The sequence below is a fragment of the Furipterus horrens genome, unplaced genomic scaffold (assembly GCF_987537825.1).
Source record: "Furipterus horrens unplaced genomic scaffold, mFurHor1.1.pri manual_scaffold_4, whole genome shotgun sequence".
Classification (NCBI taxonomy): domain Eukaryota; kingdom Metazoa; phylum Chordata; class Mammalia; order Chiroptera; family Furipteridae; genus Furipterus; species Furipterus horrens.
The window spans coordinates 27,460,842-27,474,445 of record NW_028327174.1 but is presented as its reverse complement, the minus strand read 5'-3'; the positions used below and the strand labels follow the sequence as shown (position 1 = coordinate 27,474,445).

Here is a 13,604-nt window from a genome sequence, read left to right as displayed (position 1 = left end):
ATTTAACTGTATGTCAAACTCATAGCATAACCACATAGAGAGCCATTATTGCAAATGACCTTAAAACACAGTTATTACTGTATATACTCAGTGGGAAGGTCCTAAGAACAAGAAGAATAAAAAATACACCTTAAATTATATTCAGTAATCTTATTTAATAATGGTATTGTTATTTTGAAATCTGATAAAGTTCAATAGATAGATTTAGTAAGATAAAACAAATAAGTAAATAGAAAGTAGGGCAAAAGTAGCTTTACAGCTGTGAGTACTCAAAACAAGCTTATTCTTATATCTTATTTATTAATTATTGTGTGATTCCCCATATGAACAAATGTTGGATATCAAGAGATTTTCAGCATAAGAAAAATGAATGAAGTTAAGACTGTATTTTTTAAAGTTAAATAAGGAGGTTGAGGTTTTTGGTTTTGGTTTTGGTTTTTTGGTTAAAATGTCTCTGGTGTTGTCCTCCCATCCCTGTGCCTAGTGGACTGAATCCTGCTGGAGCAGTGCTTGTCTAGTTAACACGAGGTTCCGATTCAAGTCTCATCATTGTGTCAGGGTTAATGCTGTCGAGTCAGTTCTATGTTAAACACACTATCAAAATCAAAAACATCTTGGTTGAATGTTTTTGCTGTAAAGCAGTGATTCTCAACTGGGGGTGATTTCTTTTGGGATTTAGTAATACCTGGAGACATTTTTGGTCGTCAAAACTGGGAGATGCTACTGATATCTAATAACTAGAGGCCAGGGATGCTGTTAAATGTCTTACAATGCACAGCCCACCCCACCCCCCACCTCGCACACACACCCCAAGAAAGAATTATGCCTAGTGCTGAGACTGAGAAAACCCAGAGAGGCATACTGTCTTAGGAGAATGTCCCCAAATCTGTGGATGTTAAAACAGGCTAAAATACCTCATAAACTATAAAGGAAAAAATATTTTATAAGTTCACAATAAAATCTAGTGCATCTGTTACATTAGGGACCCTTCACAAAGGAGTAATGTAATGGATCCCTAACAAGAGAAACAGTAGAAAATGACATCTGACTGTCACATATCAGTGTCTTTGTCTTCTCCCAGCCCATGACCCTGTTCCAGATTCAGTTCCTGAATGCTGTTGGAGATCTGTTGGATCTGATTCCCTCACTTTCTCCCACAAAAAACTCCAGCCTGAAGGTTTTTAAGAGATGGAACATGGGACATTGCTCTGCTCTTATTAAGGTGAGACACACAGCAGCCTTTCTCTTTTCCTTGTTCTGGTCCCCACAGACTTTCTATATGACACCCAGGTGTGGCAACATCTCATTAACGCTGGCTATAGTTACGATCAGCTCTTGGGTTCCTCTGTCGTAGACATTAAGAACTACAAGGAACAGGGGTACTGGGTGGAGGGGAGCAAAGGGGAAAAAATTGGAACTATTGTTAACAATATAATCAATAAAATATACTTAAAAAAAAAAAAAGAACTACAAGGAACTGGTGGAGGGAATTGGATGTACATAATGTTACCTTTGTTTCTTCCACCATTCTTCCTATGCTGTATGCACCTGCCACTCTGACTTTCCAGAATCTTCCATTTTGCATGCTAGGACAGAGTCTATCTGTTGTGTGCACATTGAAGGTTAATTTTCCAGTAATAAATATAACAATAGACACAATTCCTATTCATTTACTTCACTTGTAGTCAATTATCCCTCTCTATCTCCCTGTATACTTACTTCACTGAAGTAAGTGTATAGTTATTGTCTCAGTTTCTGTCGCAATTATGTTAACCATTTATGATCTGTATCTGTATGTCACTTGTAGTCAGCTATATATCGTTCACTGTGATTCTGACTATAGGTTCTTCCTGGATTTGAGAACATCTATTTTGCTCACTCAAGCTGGTACACATATGCAGCCATGCTCAGGATATATAAACACTGGGACTTCAACATCAAAGATGAAGACACCAGCAGTAGTCGCCTCTCTTTCAGCAGTTACCCAGGTAAACAAATTTAGAGGGACATCTGACGACTCTGAGTACTATTTCAGGATGAAACCTTGTTGATTCAGAGTCACTGAAATGGAAGAAGTGTTTAGTGGTTAGTAAGTATTAATAAAATTTAATTTTCAGAATGCTTTTCAAAGATAGATAGCTCTAATGTTTTTTTAAAATAGAATGATATAAACTTAGTAGCGTTGCCAAAAATTCACTTCAAAAATGCAACCGAGTTATTTATGAAGCACAAGGCACTTTTCTGTGCTCTGCTGTGGAAGCAAAGATGAGCAAGACCGATCTTGCTCCCTGCATCTCCTTGAGGCCCTGTTTTGTTTCTCTTATTTATTATAACATCCACAGCATTCAGCCTAGTGTGTGGCACCTAGAACTTAATAAATTTTTGCTGAATGAATGAATGAATATGCAAGCTTATAAATGTTGCAATAACAAGATAAATACAATGCAGTTAAAAATAATATTATTACTGGATACTGTGTATGCTACAAAAAGAAGGAGAACTCTCATTGGGTTGTTGGCGAAAGGAAAGAGAGGTTGACATTTGAGATGAACCATAAATGAGTAGGTTTTGAACAGATGGAGGTGAATGGGAAGGACAGTCTGCAGAGTAGCAGTTGCACCCTCCTGTCCCTAAAGGAAACAGGCAGAGGATGCAAATGAATAAAAGGGGCTGGTGTAAGAAAACAGAAGTGGGAGCAACTGTAACAGGCACACGATACGTTGAAAGGAGGCCAGCTGCTCAGCTCCCACTGACAGTCATCATCAGCAATGTGGAGATCAGCATTTCCAGTTCCTCCAGCTTCTCAAGAGAAAAACAAAACCTACTGTGCGAACCCATGAAAACACATCTGCTAGCTGGAATTACCCACTCAACTGAAGTTTTACAACCTCTTCAGGAGACATCATGAGCAAAGGCAAAGGGGAAATTCTTACCAAATGTCTAAGAGTCTAAGGAGGATGTGATGTTGGTTATAACAACTACCTGTCATATGAATCTCTCATTGACAGAGCGTTTCAGCCCTTCTGGTATTATTGTTCCTGGTAGTATTAACACCACTCTATCAGGAATTCTGACAAAGGGCATAACTTTTTATTCTTTGGTCCTTCTCTCAAGACCATTCTGACTTCATCTTTGTTTTAGTTTGCTTAATTGCTTTAGTTTGAGAGGATTGGGGCACTCTTTGCTCTGTGCTTTGATTCTTTTGTGTTCTTTTAGAGAAAAATTTAAGGACAGCAAAAGACTGAGACTCATCCAATATTCTTACTCTTTTTCTTGTTTACAATAAAATGCAATGATCCTACGTTACCTGCACTGCTTTGAAATATCTGGAGAATAGTGTTCTTCCATAGTCTTAGAAGTCCTGGATCCCAAAGGTAGTGATGGGGAAGGACAGGAGGGATTTCTTATGAAACTCATGACTGTTAACATTTCCATATACACCCTTCCAGAGTAGGTAGATACACTCAATAGAGAATTTTAGAGCAATTAAACTGAGACAGAACAAAAGTATTTGTTTTTTTTAAACCCCTAACGTGTTTTAACTGGAACCAGTGGAGCAACATGGTTCATGTTTTCTCTTGACTGGACAACTTTGTTTTCAACAGCATACATGAAATACAGTGTCTTGTTTGTATTAAGAGTTGATTAAGGGGTCTGCCAAGTTGGATTCATTCAATAGATATGAAACTAAGCTTTGACACGAATGTCACGCCATAGGAGCTGTTGATCCCAGAACAAAGTTGGGTGGCTTGTTTGTTTTTCTTTGGTGGAGGAGTGTCAGGGTAGATTAAGTGGATTAGAAGTGTGGTGTTAGTTTTGTATTGAAGGGGGCAGGACCTGGAGGCTTTTCATGATACAGACAAGGATATTAAGAAATGCTGAGTCAGAACAGATGTATCAAGTCATGAGACATTTGAGAGTTGGCTGAAGCTCATGTTAAAGATAATAACTGCAATGGTACAGTTACCATCATATTAAACATGTGGTTAACTCTGAGGATCTCACATGCATTTTGCCATACTTTTACAATACACCGTGACCCTCCTGCAAAATTTAATCGCCAAGATGATTGCCACAGAAAACTCTAAAATGTCAAGACAAAATGACCTTTTTTTGAGGTGTCCAAAAGGAAAAAGGTAGAGCTTGGACAACTGCTAAACTGTTCCTCAATATATGAAGTCCAGCTATTTTACTCTTATAAAGCTGTGTTCTTATTTGTAAAATAAGACAAATATAATGCTTACTTCATAAAGTTATAAACATTATATAATTTATTCATTCACCAACAATTTTCTGTTAAATTGTTGTGCTACGCAAAGTATTTACAGTGGAGAACAAAACATATAATTTCTATTGTAACCAAATTTGCAATCTGGTGAAAAATAGATATAAATAAAAAGCAATGGTAACACAGCATGATTTGTGTAATAAGTAATAGGAAAGACTAGTTTGGGGATGTTGAGATAGACTGTAAGAGAAAGTAAAATTTCAGTTGAAACACAAAAGACAAGTATAAATTCATCAGACCATTGGGGATACTGGCGTGGTAGAATGTTCCAGATGGAATAAAGAGCATGTGTAAAGGCCTATAGGTAAGAGAAAGTGTGGAGAAGACCGGAGAGAAGGAATGAGGGCAATGCAAGACCATTAAAGTCAGAAGTGGTAGTGGCATAAATAGATTTGCATTTTAGAATCATCTGGCCCATGAAAAGAGGACAGGAGAGGCTGCCAGCAGAACTTTAGAAGGCTGGTACAATAATCCAGGTGACTCAAACCATATGTTTTATAGATAGCCAAATAGCATATGGATAGAAGATTAATATCCACGTTCAAGAATAAAATAAAATATCAAAAATGACTGCTGAATTACTGTAGCACATCATGACTTCCTGTGTACTCACACTGTCCTAGCCAGAATAGTTGAGGAATAATTACCTAATAAAAACTGCCAGAAGAGCACTCCTAAAACCGTACTCCAGCACAGGAGGATGGAAGGAACGCTGTAGTCCTTCACAATACAGTCATCAGTATTACAAAAGGATTGACTGTCTCCAGCACCCCCAGAGTTACCTAAGCCAGTCTCACGCTCCGTGTGCACCAGAGTCCCAACTGACTCTGTACAAATAGAGGTGGTTAAGTCAAGGAAATGCATTAATATAATAACCCCATCTTAATCTAGAAAGGATCTAAGTGGCTTGGTAGCCTGAAAGGCTCAGTCTTTTATAATGTTCTTTTTTTTTTTAAACAGAGTAGGACTTTCCTTTACCCTTGGGGAAAATATTTCACCTAAAGATGCTAACGTGAAATGTCCTGAGGAAGTCAAAGGTATACCAGGTGCTGATAACCTCTGCACCACCCTTAAGCCGAGGCAGTGAGTTTCCAGCTTCGAAGTACCTTCCTCAAAATGTCTTGAGTGCCCCTCCAGCACCCTGAGACCAGCAGGCTAGAAGTACTGGGGCATCCTGGCCCTGGCCTGGGTCTCAGGTATATCTTATTTAGGAAGCAACTTTCTAAAAGTTTTCTAAATATATTTACAGTGACCAAGACCAGCCAGCACAGCAATGCCAGTCAGGTGGGGCCAAGCTCAGACAGGGACCCATGTGGGTCCTGGTCCCTCTATCTATCATTCTGGGAAGCTCTTTCCTTCTACCCACACCCACAGGCAAGTTCAACAAGGAGCTCTGGGACTCAAGCCTATGAGGTGGTCCTGGTGAGGAGATCCTTTCTGCTGGCCCTCAGAGTATATTTTTACGTCATTGAGCTGACAGAATGGTGGCAACATGATGAGTTTGGGTGACTCTCATGTCAGACACAGCATATGTTCTGGGCTCTAAGCAATAAAGGTCATGCTTACCCTTGGGCTTCAGCACGTGTTCCCATTGCAGTGCCACCTTCCTTCTACAGTACTCAAGGGCGACAGAGGAAGTGACAAGTGAACTTCACTCTGTGTGCTCCACTGCTGGCTCCTGCCACCTCGTCTTACTGCAGTCTTCTGGGGAGAACTGGGGCTGGCCTCTACGAGGGCTTCCGAGAACTTTGCTCCATGGTACCAGTGGGCCTTTCAGCAGATCTCATGCCTTTAGTTAATGAGGTGGCTTCACACTGTCACAGGCCAGTCTTAAGCTGCTTGGATATTCCTTGTGTGACTGCGACTGCTCTTCTGGCTCTGCCCCCAGGCTTCTCACTCAATCATTCCCACTGGTGGGGGGCATGTGAAAGGTGGGGGTATGGGAAGAGATCACATTCTAGGAATGCAAGGGTTATAGCTGAAGGAGTCCAAGAGCAAAGAGCTGGAAGATATGCTGATCTATGTTTATGCTATGATATTCTAAATTTAAAAAGTTAAATCTTCATAAAAAAAGTTAAATGATCATAAAGAGATTATCATTCATATTTCTCTTAATGGTTTGTGTAAAGCTTGAATTTGTGGTCATCATTAATAAGTCACAGCAAAGACGTTTGAGAGAGACATTAGCAACCAGTATTGGCGGGTCGTGTGATAGATATTGCAGAGTCACTAAGTACGTGGCGTTAGAGAACTGCAGAGGCAAAGAAATCCATGTTGTTTTAGCAGAAGCAGGGTACACAGTCATGGCTTTGCAAACCATAACAATATTGCTACCTTTTTCTCATGGTGGGGGATTTAAAATTATCCAGGAACAATGCATTTAATAATAAACAATATATAGAGATGGTACCTGGATACCATAAAGGATCTTCACATGCACTGATTGGACAAATACATTCATACTTTACCTATTATTCTACATCTTCATTGGTAAATCGCTATATCTCACCTGGCCCATACATTTTGGAATATGTATCTTAATCTAATTGTTTATATATCCAGCAGCCCTGAAAACATACTTGCCTCAGGCTCTGGAAACACTAAGGAAGGTGGCCCTGGATAACCTTGTTCTAGAAGCTTTCCACCCGTCATGCGGGTTTTGAATAGCCTGGTCCAGTTTACCTAACAACTGATAAGCCTAAGGAAGATAAAAGTCCCACGGTAACCCTACCTCAGGATGCTGTATACCCCTAAGTGTTGATTTTGGCTTTGCAAGTCTAGAGCCCAGGTAGTAAGAAAGACATGGAAAGAGATCCCATAGGGAATGACAGCACTGAAAAGGGAACTGATACCGCTGTATGAAGACCTCAACACAAAGGTCTACTGGTTTCCATTGCAGAGAATCTTTCAATCCAGAGAAAATCAGTGTCGTTAATACTGAGTCTTCCACTCCATGAATATAGTGTTTCTATTTATTTAGATCTGCTTTTATCTGAGCAATGTTTTGTAGTTTTTAGTATATGGGTCATACATACCTTTAATTCATTTGAATCCAAAATAATTTTTGATGCTCCTATAATCAGAATTGAGGTTTTGCTTCTCTTTTTTCAATTGTTCATTGCTTGTATATATGCATTAGTTATCCGTTGTTACATAACAAGTTACCTCCAAAATTGGTGGCTTGAAAACACAATAATCCTTTAGAATCTCATGGTTTCTGTGCGTCAGGAATTTAGATGGGGCACAGTGAGGATGCCATGTCTCTGTTTCACTGTATCCGGGGTTCCTGTTGGAAGACTCACAGACTGAGGGGCTGAACTCTCTGTAACTTAACTGAAGTTGGAAGATATCCTTCCAAGGTGACTCACATGGTTGATAAGGTGTGCTGGCAAATACATTGCCCACCACTTTGGCCTCTCCACAGGACTGCTTGAGTATCCCCCATGACGAGGTGCCCAGCTTTCCGAAGACCAAGTGATCCAAAAGAACAAAGGAGAAACAGCAATGCCTATTATGACCTAGTCTCAGAAATCATACACTGGCACTTCCACCATATTCTACTCACTAGAAGCATGTTATTATGATCAGCCCACAGTAAAAAAAAAATGTTTGGACTTCCGGCCAAGATGGAGGCTTAGACGGACACGCTAGGTCTCCCTCTACAACTATAGAGGAATACAACTACTTCAAAACAAAGGATAACTAGAAATTCCAGAAAATAAAACTACACGGAAGTCCAACATATGAAGTTATAAACCAGCGGTACCATTTGGGCAGGTAAGAGTTAAAGAGGGCAGTGCTGTTTGCGGTCGCACCCGGAGCGGCGGGCGGCGAGGAATCCCGGCTGCGCAAGCCCCTGGCGGTGCGCGACCCCGAGGAGTCCCGGCTACGCAAGCCCCTGGCGGTGCGCGACCCCGGCGAGGAATCCCGGCGGCCAAGCCCCTGGCGGTGCGCGACTCCGGAGCTGGGGAGAGCGGCCGCCGCATCGCCTTGAACAGTGAGGCCCAGGGGGGCGGGAGGACGGATCCCGGGCTCCTAGCTGAATAACTGTGTGAATCCATCTTGGACCCCCGCCCCCAAAGAAAGCACCACAGGGCTGCGAAATAGGTCGCGGACAAGCAGGCGCCGGTCGCTAATTTGTGACGCGTACACAGGCACTGCCCCCACAGCCAGCCCAAGAAAACAAAAAGCATCTGTCAAAATGAGGCAGGCAACTTTAGAAATACCGGTAACACAACTCACCAGGCAGCAGATAGAGAACCTGACAGATGAACAGATAAGAAACCTGTCAGAGGCTCAGTTCTGGGCCATTGTTATCAGGTGGCTTACAGAATTCACAAAAGAGCAGGAAAAAGATATGAAAGAAGCGAAAAACTTTCATAACGAAAGGAACAAAACCGCATACGAGATAGAAGGAAAGGAAATAAAATCCAGAGTTCATTTCAACAAACCGGAATATGGAGAAGGAACAAGCAGTCAACCAATGCAGAGAGAGGAAATGGGAAGCAACAACGAAAGGATCAGAAACCTCTGGGACAGCTATAAAAGGCCCAACATAAGAATCATTGGTTTGCCAGAGAATGAGGAAGATGAACTAGAACTTGAAAAATTGAGTGAAAATATAATAAAGGAGAACTTCCCAGACTTGGGGAAGGGAATAGACCTGCAGGTCCAGGAAGCAAGGAGAGTTCCCAAGAGACTGGACCCAGGGAGAACCACTCCAAGACACATTATAATCAAAATGTCAAAAATTAAAGATAAAGAGAGAATCTTAAAAGCAGCAAGAGAGAAGAAAAGAATTATGTACAAAGGGGTCCCAATTAGACTATCAGCTGACTTCTCAAGGGAAACCCTACAGGCAAGAAGAGACTGGCAAGAAATATTCAAAGTAATGAAAATCCAAAACCTACAACCACGAATACTCTATCCAGCGAAATTGTCATTCAGAATAGAAGGACAGAGAAAGTGTTTCCAGGACAAAATAAAACTGAAAGAGTTCATTAGATCCAAACCACTGTTATATGAGATGTTAAAGGGACTGGTTTAAAAAAAAACCAGAAGCTAAGGAGATGAAACAAAGGCAAACTAAATAGGCAACGAGAGGGAAAGAGGAACTGTGGGTACGGGAAGCATATTGGGGGGAGGTCAACAGGGAGGGGGAATGGGGAAAGGGAGGGAGATGATATAGGAATTGGGGATCAAGGTAGGAGGGAATGGAATAGACGGAGAGAGGTTGGGAGGAACTGTATGCACAACTAATGGACATAATCTAAAAGGGGGGGACAACTGGAGGGAGGGGGGCCACCGGGTGGAGGGGAGCAGAGGGAAGGGAAATTGGCACAAATGTAATAATTTAATCAATAAAACACATTAAATCATTAAAAAAAATGTTTGTAAATATAAAAATCACCACAATATAAGAATATACCATAATTTCTTGTATATTTACTTTTTATCCTGAGGACTTTCTAAATTCATTTATCAGTTCTAATGGCTTTCCTATAGATTTCTTGGGACTTTTATCTGCATAAAGACAATTTCATTTCTTTCTTCCCTTGTATGTCCTTGATTTCTTGCGTGATTGCACTGGGGGAGAACTCCAGGACGACGTAGACTAGCAGAGCATGATAATCCTTGCCTAGTTCTTGATCTTAAGAGAAACATATTGTCTTTCAAAATTAAGTGTGATGTTTGTTGTAGGATTTTTGTAGATATCTTTATAAGGTTAAGAAGATGCCTTCTCTTCCTACTTAGCTCAATGTTTTTATTATGAATGAGTGTTGCATTTTGTGAAATTCTTTGTCTGCTTCTATTAAAGTGATTGTATAATTTTTCTCCTTTATTATTATGGTGAGTTTCATTGATTGGTTTTCAGATGTTAAACAAACTTGGCATTCCTGGGATAACCAGCCCTTACTCATAATATATTATTAAAAATATTTTTTTCAACTTCATGCTATTTTGTTAAGGATTTTTTCATCTATATTCATGAGAGATATTGATCTGTGGTTTTCTTTTCTTGTTATAGTTTTGACATCAAGGTAACCTTTTCCTTATAATCTGAGTTTGGAATTATTTTTTCCTTCTGTTTTCTGAAAAAGTTTGTGTATGGCTGGTATTACTTTTTCCTTAAATGTTTAATATAATTCATTAGGTGGGCTATCTAGACATACAATTTTATTTGTCAGAAAAGTTCTTATTTATTAATCCAATTTATTTTACTAATGTAGGACTATTCATGTTTTCTAATTCTTCTTGAGTCCATTTTGAAAATTTGTGTCTTTCAAGAAATTTGTTCATTTTTCTAAATTATTATGTTTATTGACAAAGTTATTTATACTATCTTTATTAACCTTTTAATGTCAGAAGAGTCTACAGTTAAGTTCTTTTTTATTGATTTTTATTTTTTACTGAATATATTGGGGTGACATTGGTTAATAAAATTATACAGGTTTCAGGTGTACAATTCTATAATACATCATTTGTATATTGTATTGGATGTTCATCCCCCCCAAGTCAAGTTTCCTTCTGTAGTTAAGTTCCTTTAATCATTCATGATATTGTCTTTTTTTTTTTATCAGTCTAGCTAGAAGTGTATCAGTCTTATTGATATTTTCCAATAACCAGATTTTATTTTCTATTGTTTGTCATTTTTCTCCTGCTTTGGTTTACATTTTTTGTCATTTTCTGTTATCTACTTAGTTTGCATTGTGTGGTTTTTTACCTACCTTTTTTTTTTTTTTAAGATTTTATTTATTTTTAGAGAGAGGAGAAGGGAGGGAGAAAGAAAGGGAGAGAAACATTGACGCGAAAGAGAAACACCGATCTGTTGCTTCTCCTATGTGCCCTGACCAGAGAACAAACTGCAACCCAGGCATGTGCCCTGACCAGGAATCAAACTGGTGACCTTTCAGTTTACAAAACAATGTGCAACCAACTGAGCCACACTGGTCAGGGCTTCCCTGCCCTCTTAAGGTAGAATCTTAGCTCGTTGACTTTTATCTTTTTTCCTTTCTAGGAAAATAAAACTATGAATTTTTTTCTAAGCACTTCTTTCAGTGCATCTGACAATTTTTCACATGTTTCGTTTTCACTGGCATTCAATTGAGAATATCTTCTAATTTCTCATGACTTTTTATTGGTGACTTAATTGGAAATGTATTGTTTAGTGTCTAAAAATTTAAAGACTTTCCAGACATACTTTTCTTTTTAAAAAATTTTTAATTCTGTTGTGATCAGAAAACATATTCTGTATAATTTCAAATTTTTGTAAACTTTATTGATACCTGCTTCATGGCCCAGTATGAGATCTATCGCAGTGAATGATCCATATGCAGTAGAAAAAAATATGCATTCTGGTATTTCTAAGTGTAGCAATCTATAAATGTTTATCAGGTTAAGTTAGTTGTTAGTGAGGTTCAGTCTCTTATATCCTCATTGATTTTCTAGCTAGCTATTTGTTCTACCAATTACTAAGAAAAGAATATTTACACTTTCAACTATAATATATTAATCTGTCTATTTCTCATTTCATTTATGGAAGTTTGCTTCACGTATGTTGATACTCTCTTTAGGCATTTATATATTCATGGTTAATATATATTCCTAGTATAGTGATCCTTTTATCATTATGAAATGTCCCTCTCTGTCTCTAGTAAAATACCTTGTCTTAAAATCTGTAATGTCTTATGTTAATAAAGCCACTCCAGTTTTCTTATGCTTTCTTTAAAAGCCTGACAAGCTTGGACTTTTGATGAGAACATTTGGTCTGTTTACATTTAATGTTAACATTTATATATGTGAATTTAGGCCTGCCATTTTATTATTTGGTTTCTTTATATTATTTCTCTGTTTCTTTTTTTCTTCTTTTATGCTATTATTCTAATAAAATAGCCCATATTTTAATAACTCAGTTAGCTTCCTAGCTATATTTCTTTGCATTGTTTTTAGTGGTTACACTAAAAATTGTAACAAATATCTTTAACTCATCACAATTTACATGAATCAAATATTTTATGTCTGGTAAAAAAAGATAGGAACCTTGCAAATGGTAATAATCTCGTTTAGTGCCCCCCCATTTTTCATGCTGTTGTTGTCATATGTCATATCTATATGTCATATCTATATGTTATAAACCCACCAATGTGGTGTCATAATTTTTATTTCAACACATGTCCTTTAAAGAATTTAAGATGTTATATATATAACAAACCCCAAATAGAATAAATACAAAGAAAATCAGAGATAGTATGTCACAAAACCAAAGATAAAAATTTGAATGCAGGGGGAACAATTGTACAGATGTTCCTCAACTTACTATGGGGATACCTCACAATGAGCCCATTATAAATTAAGAATATCATAAGTCAAAATGTATTTAATATACCTAACCCATAAAACATCATAGCTTAGCCTAGCCTTCTTTCAACATACTCAGAACACTTAATTAGCCTACCGTTGGGCAATGTCATGTAACACAAAGCTTATTTTATAATAAAGTGTTCAATATCTTATATAATTTATTGAATGCTGTACTGAAAGTGTAAAACAGAATTGTTGTATAGGTTCTTACCATTTATGTACACAGCTGAAAGCAGAATGGATCTGAAGAATGTGTGAAGCATTGAACTAAAGTTAATGACATCACTTAGAATTATACTGCATATGATTTCTGTGGAATGTATATCACTTTCATACCATGGTGAACATGAAAAAATAATAAGTTAAATCATTGTAAGTCAGACCATCTGTGTGTGTACAGTATATATATTCTATTATATATTTTATCTTTGGCTTTGTGATATGCTATCTCTGGTTTTCTTTGTATTTATTCTACTTGGAGTTTGTTGACTTTGTGAGATCTATAAATTAATGTTTTTCCTCAGATTTAAGAATTTGAACCAGTTATAGCTTCAAATAATTTTTCCACCCCCTTTGTCTCTCTTCTCTTTCTAGGATTCCAGTTACTTGTATGTCAGAATGCTTAATTTTAGTGCACAGATCTTTGGGGTTTTGTTTATTTTCCTGCAGTCTTTCTTTTTTTCCTCCTAGTCTTCACATTGGATAATTTCATTGATCTATTTCAAGTTTACTGATTCCTTCTTCTACCATCTCAAATTCACTAAGGGATCCATCCGGTGAAATTTTTATTTTCAATTATTGCAATTTTCAGGTCTAGAAATTCCACTTTGTTCTTTCTTTAGTTTCCATTTCTTGTTAGTATTCCCTCTGGTAACTTTTAATAGCACGTTTTCCTTTCCTGAACTGTTTGAAGTTGAAGTCTTTGTCTGCTAACTCCAATACCTAAGCCTACTTG

The 13,604-nt window shown here is 38.0% G+C and overlaps 1 protein-coding gene across 1 annotated transcript in view; it reads left to right on the top strand.

Annotated features, from left to right (window-relative positions):
• Positions 1-13,604, top strand: part of PLBD1 (phospholipase B domain containing 1) — a 57,491-nt gene that overhangs the window by 29,114 nt on the left and 14,773 nt on the right. The window contains exons 5-6 of the mRNA XM_090272878.1: positions 1,082-1,222; positions 1,844-1,988. Coding sequence (XP_090129004.1) covers positions 1,082-1,222; positions 1,844-1,988 — 286 coding nt within the window. The remainder of the gene's footprint in view (positions 1-1,081; positions 1,223-1,843; positions 1,989-13,604) is intronic.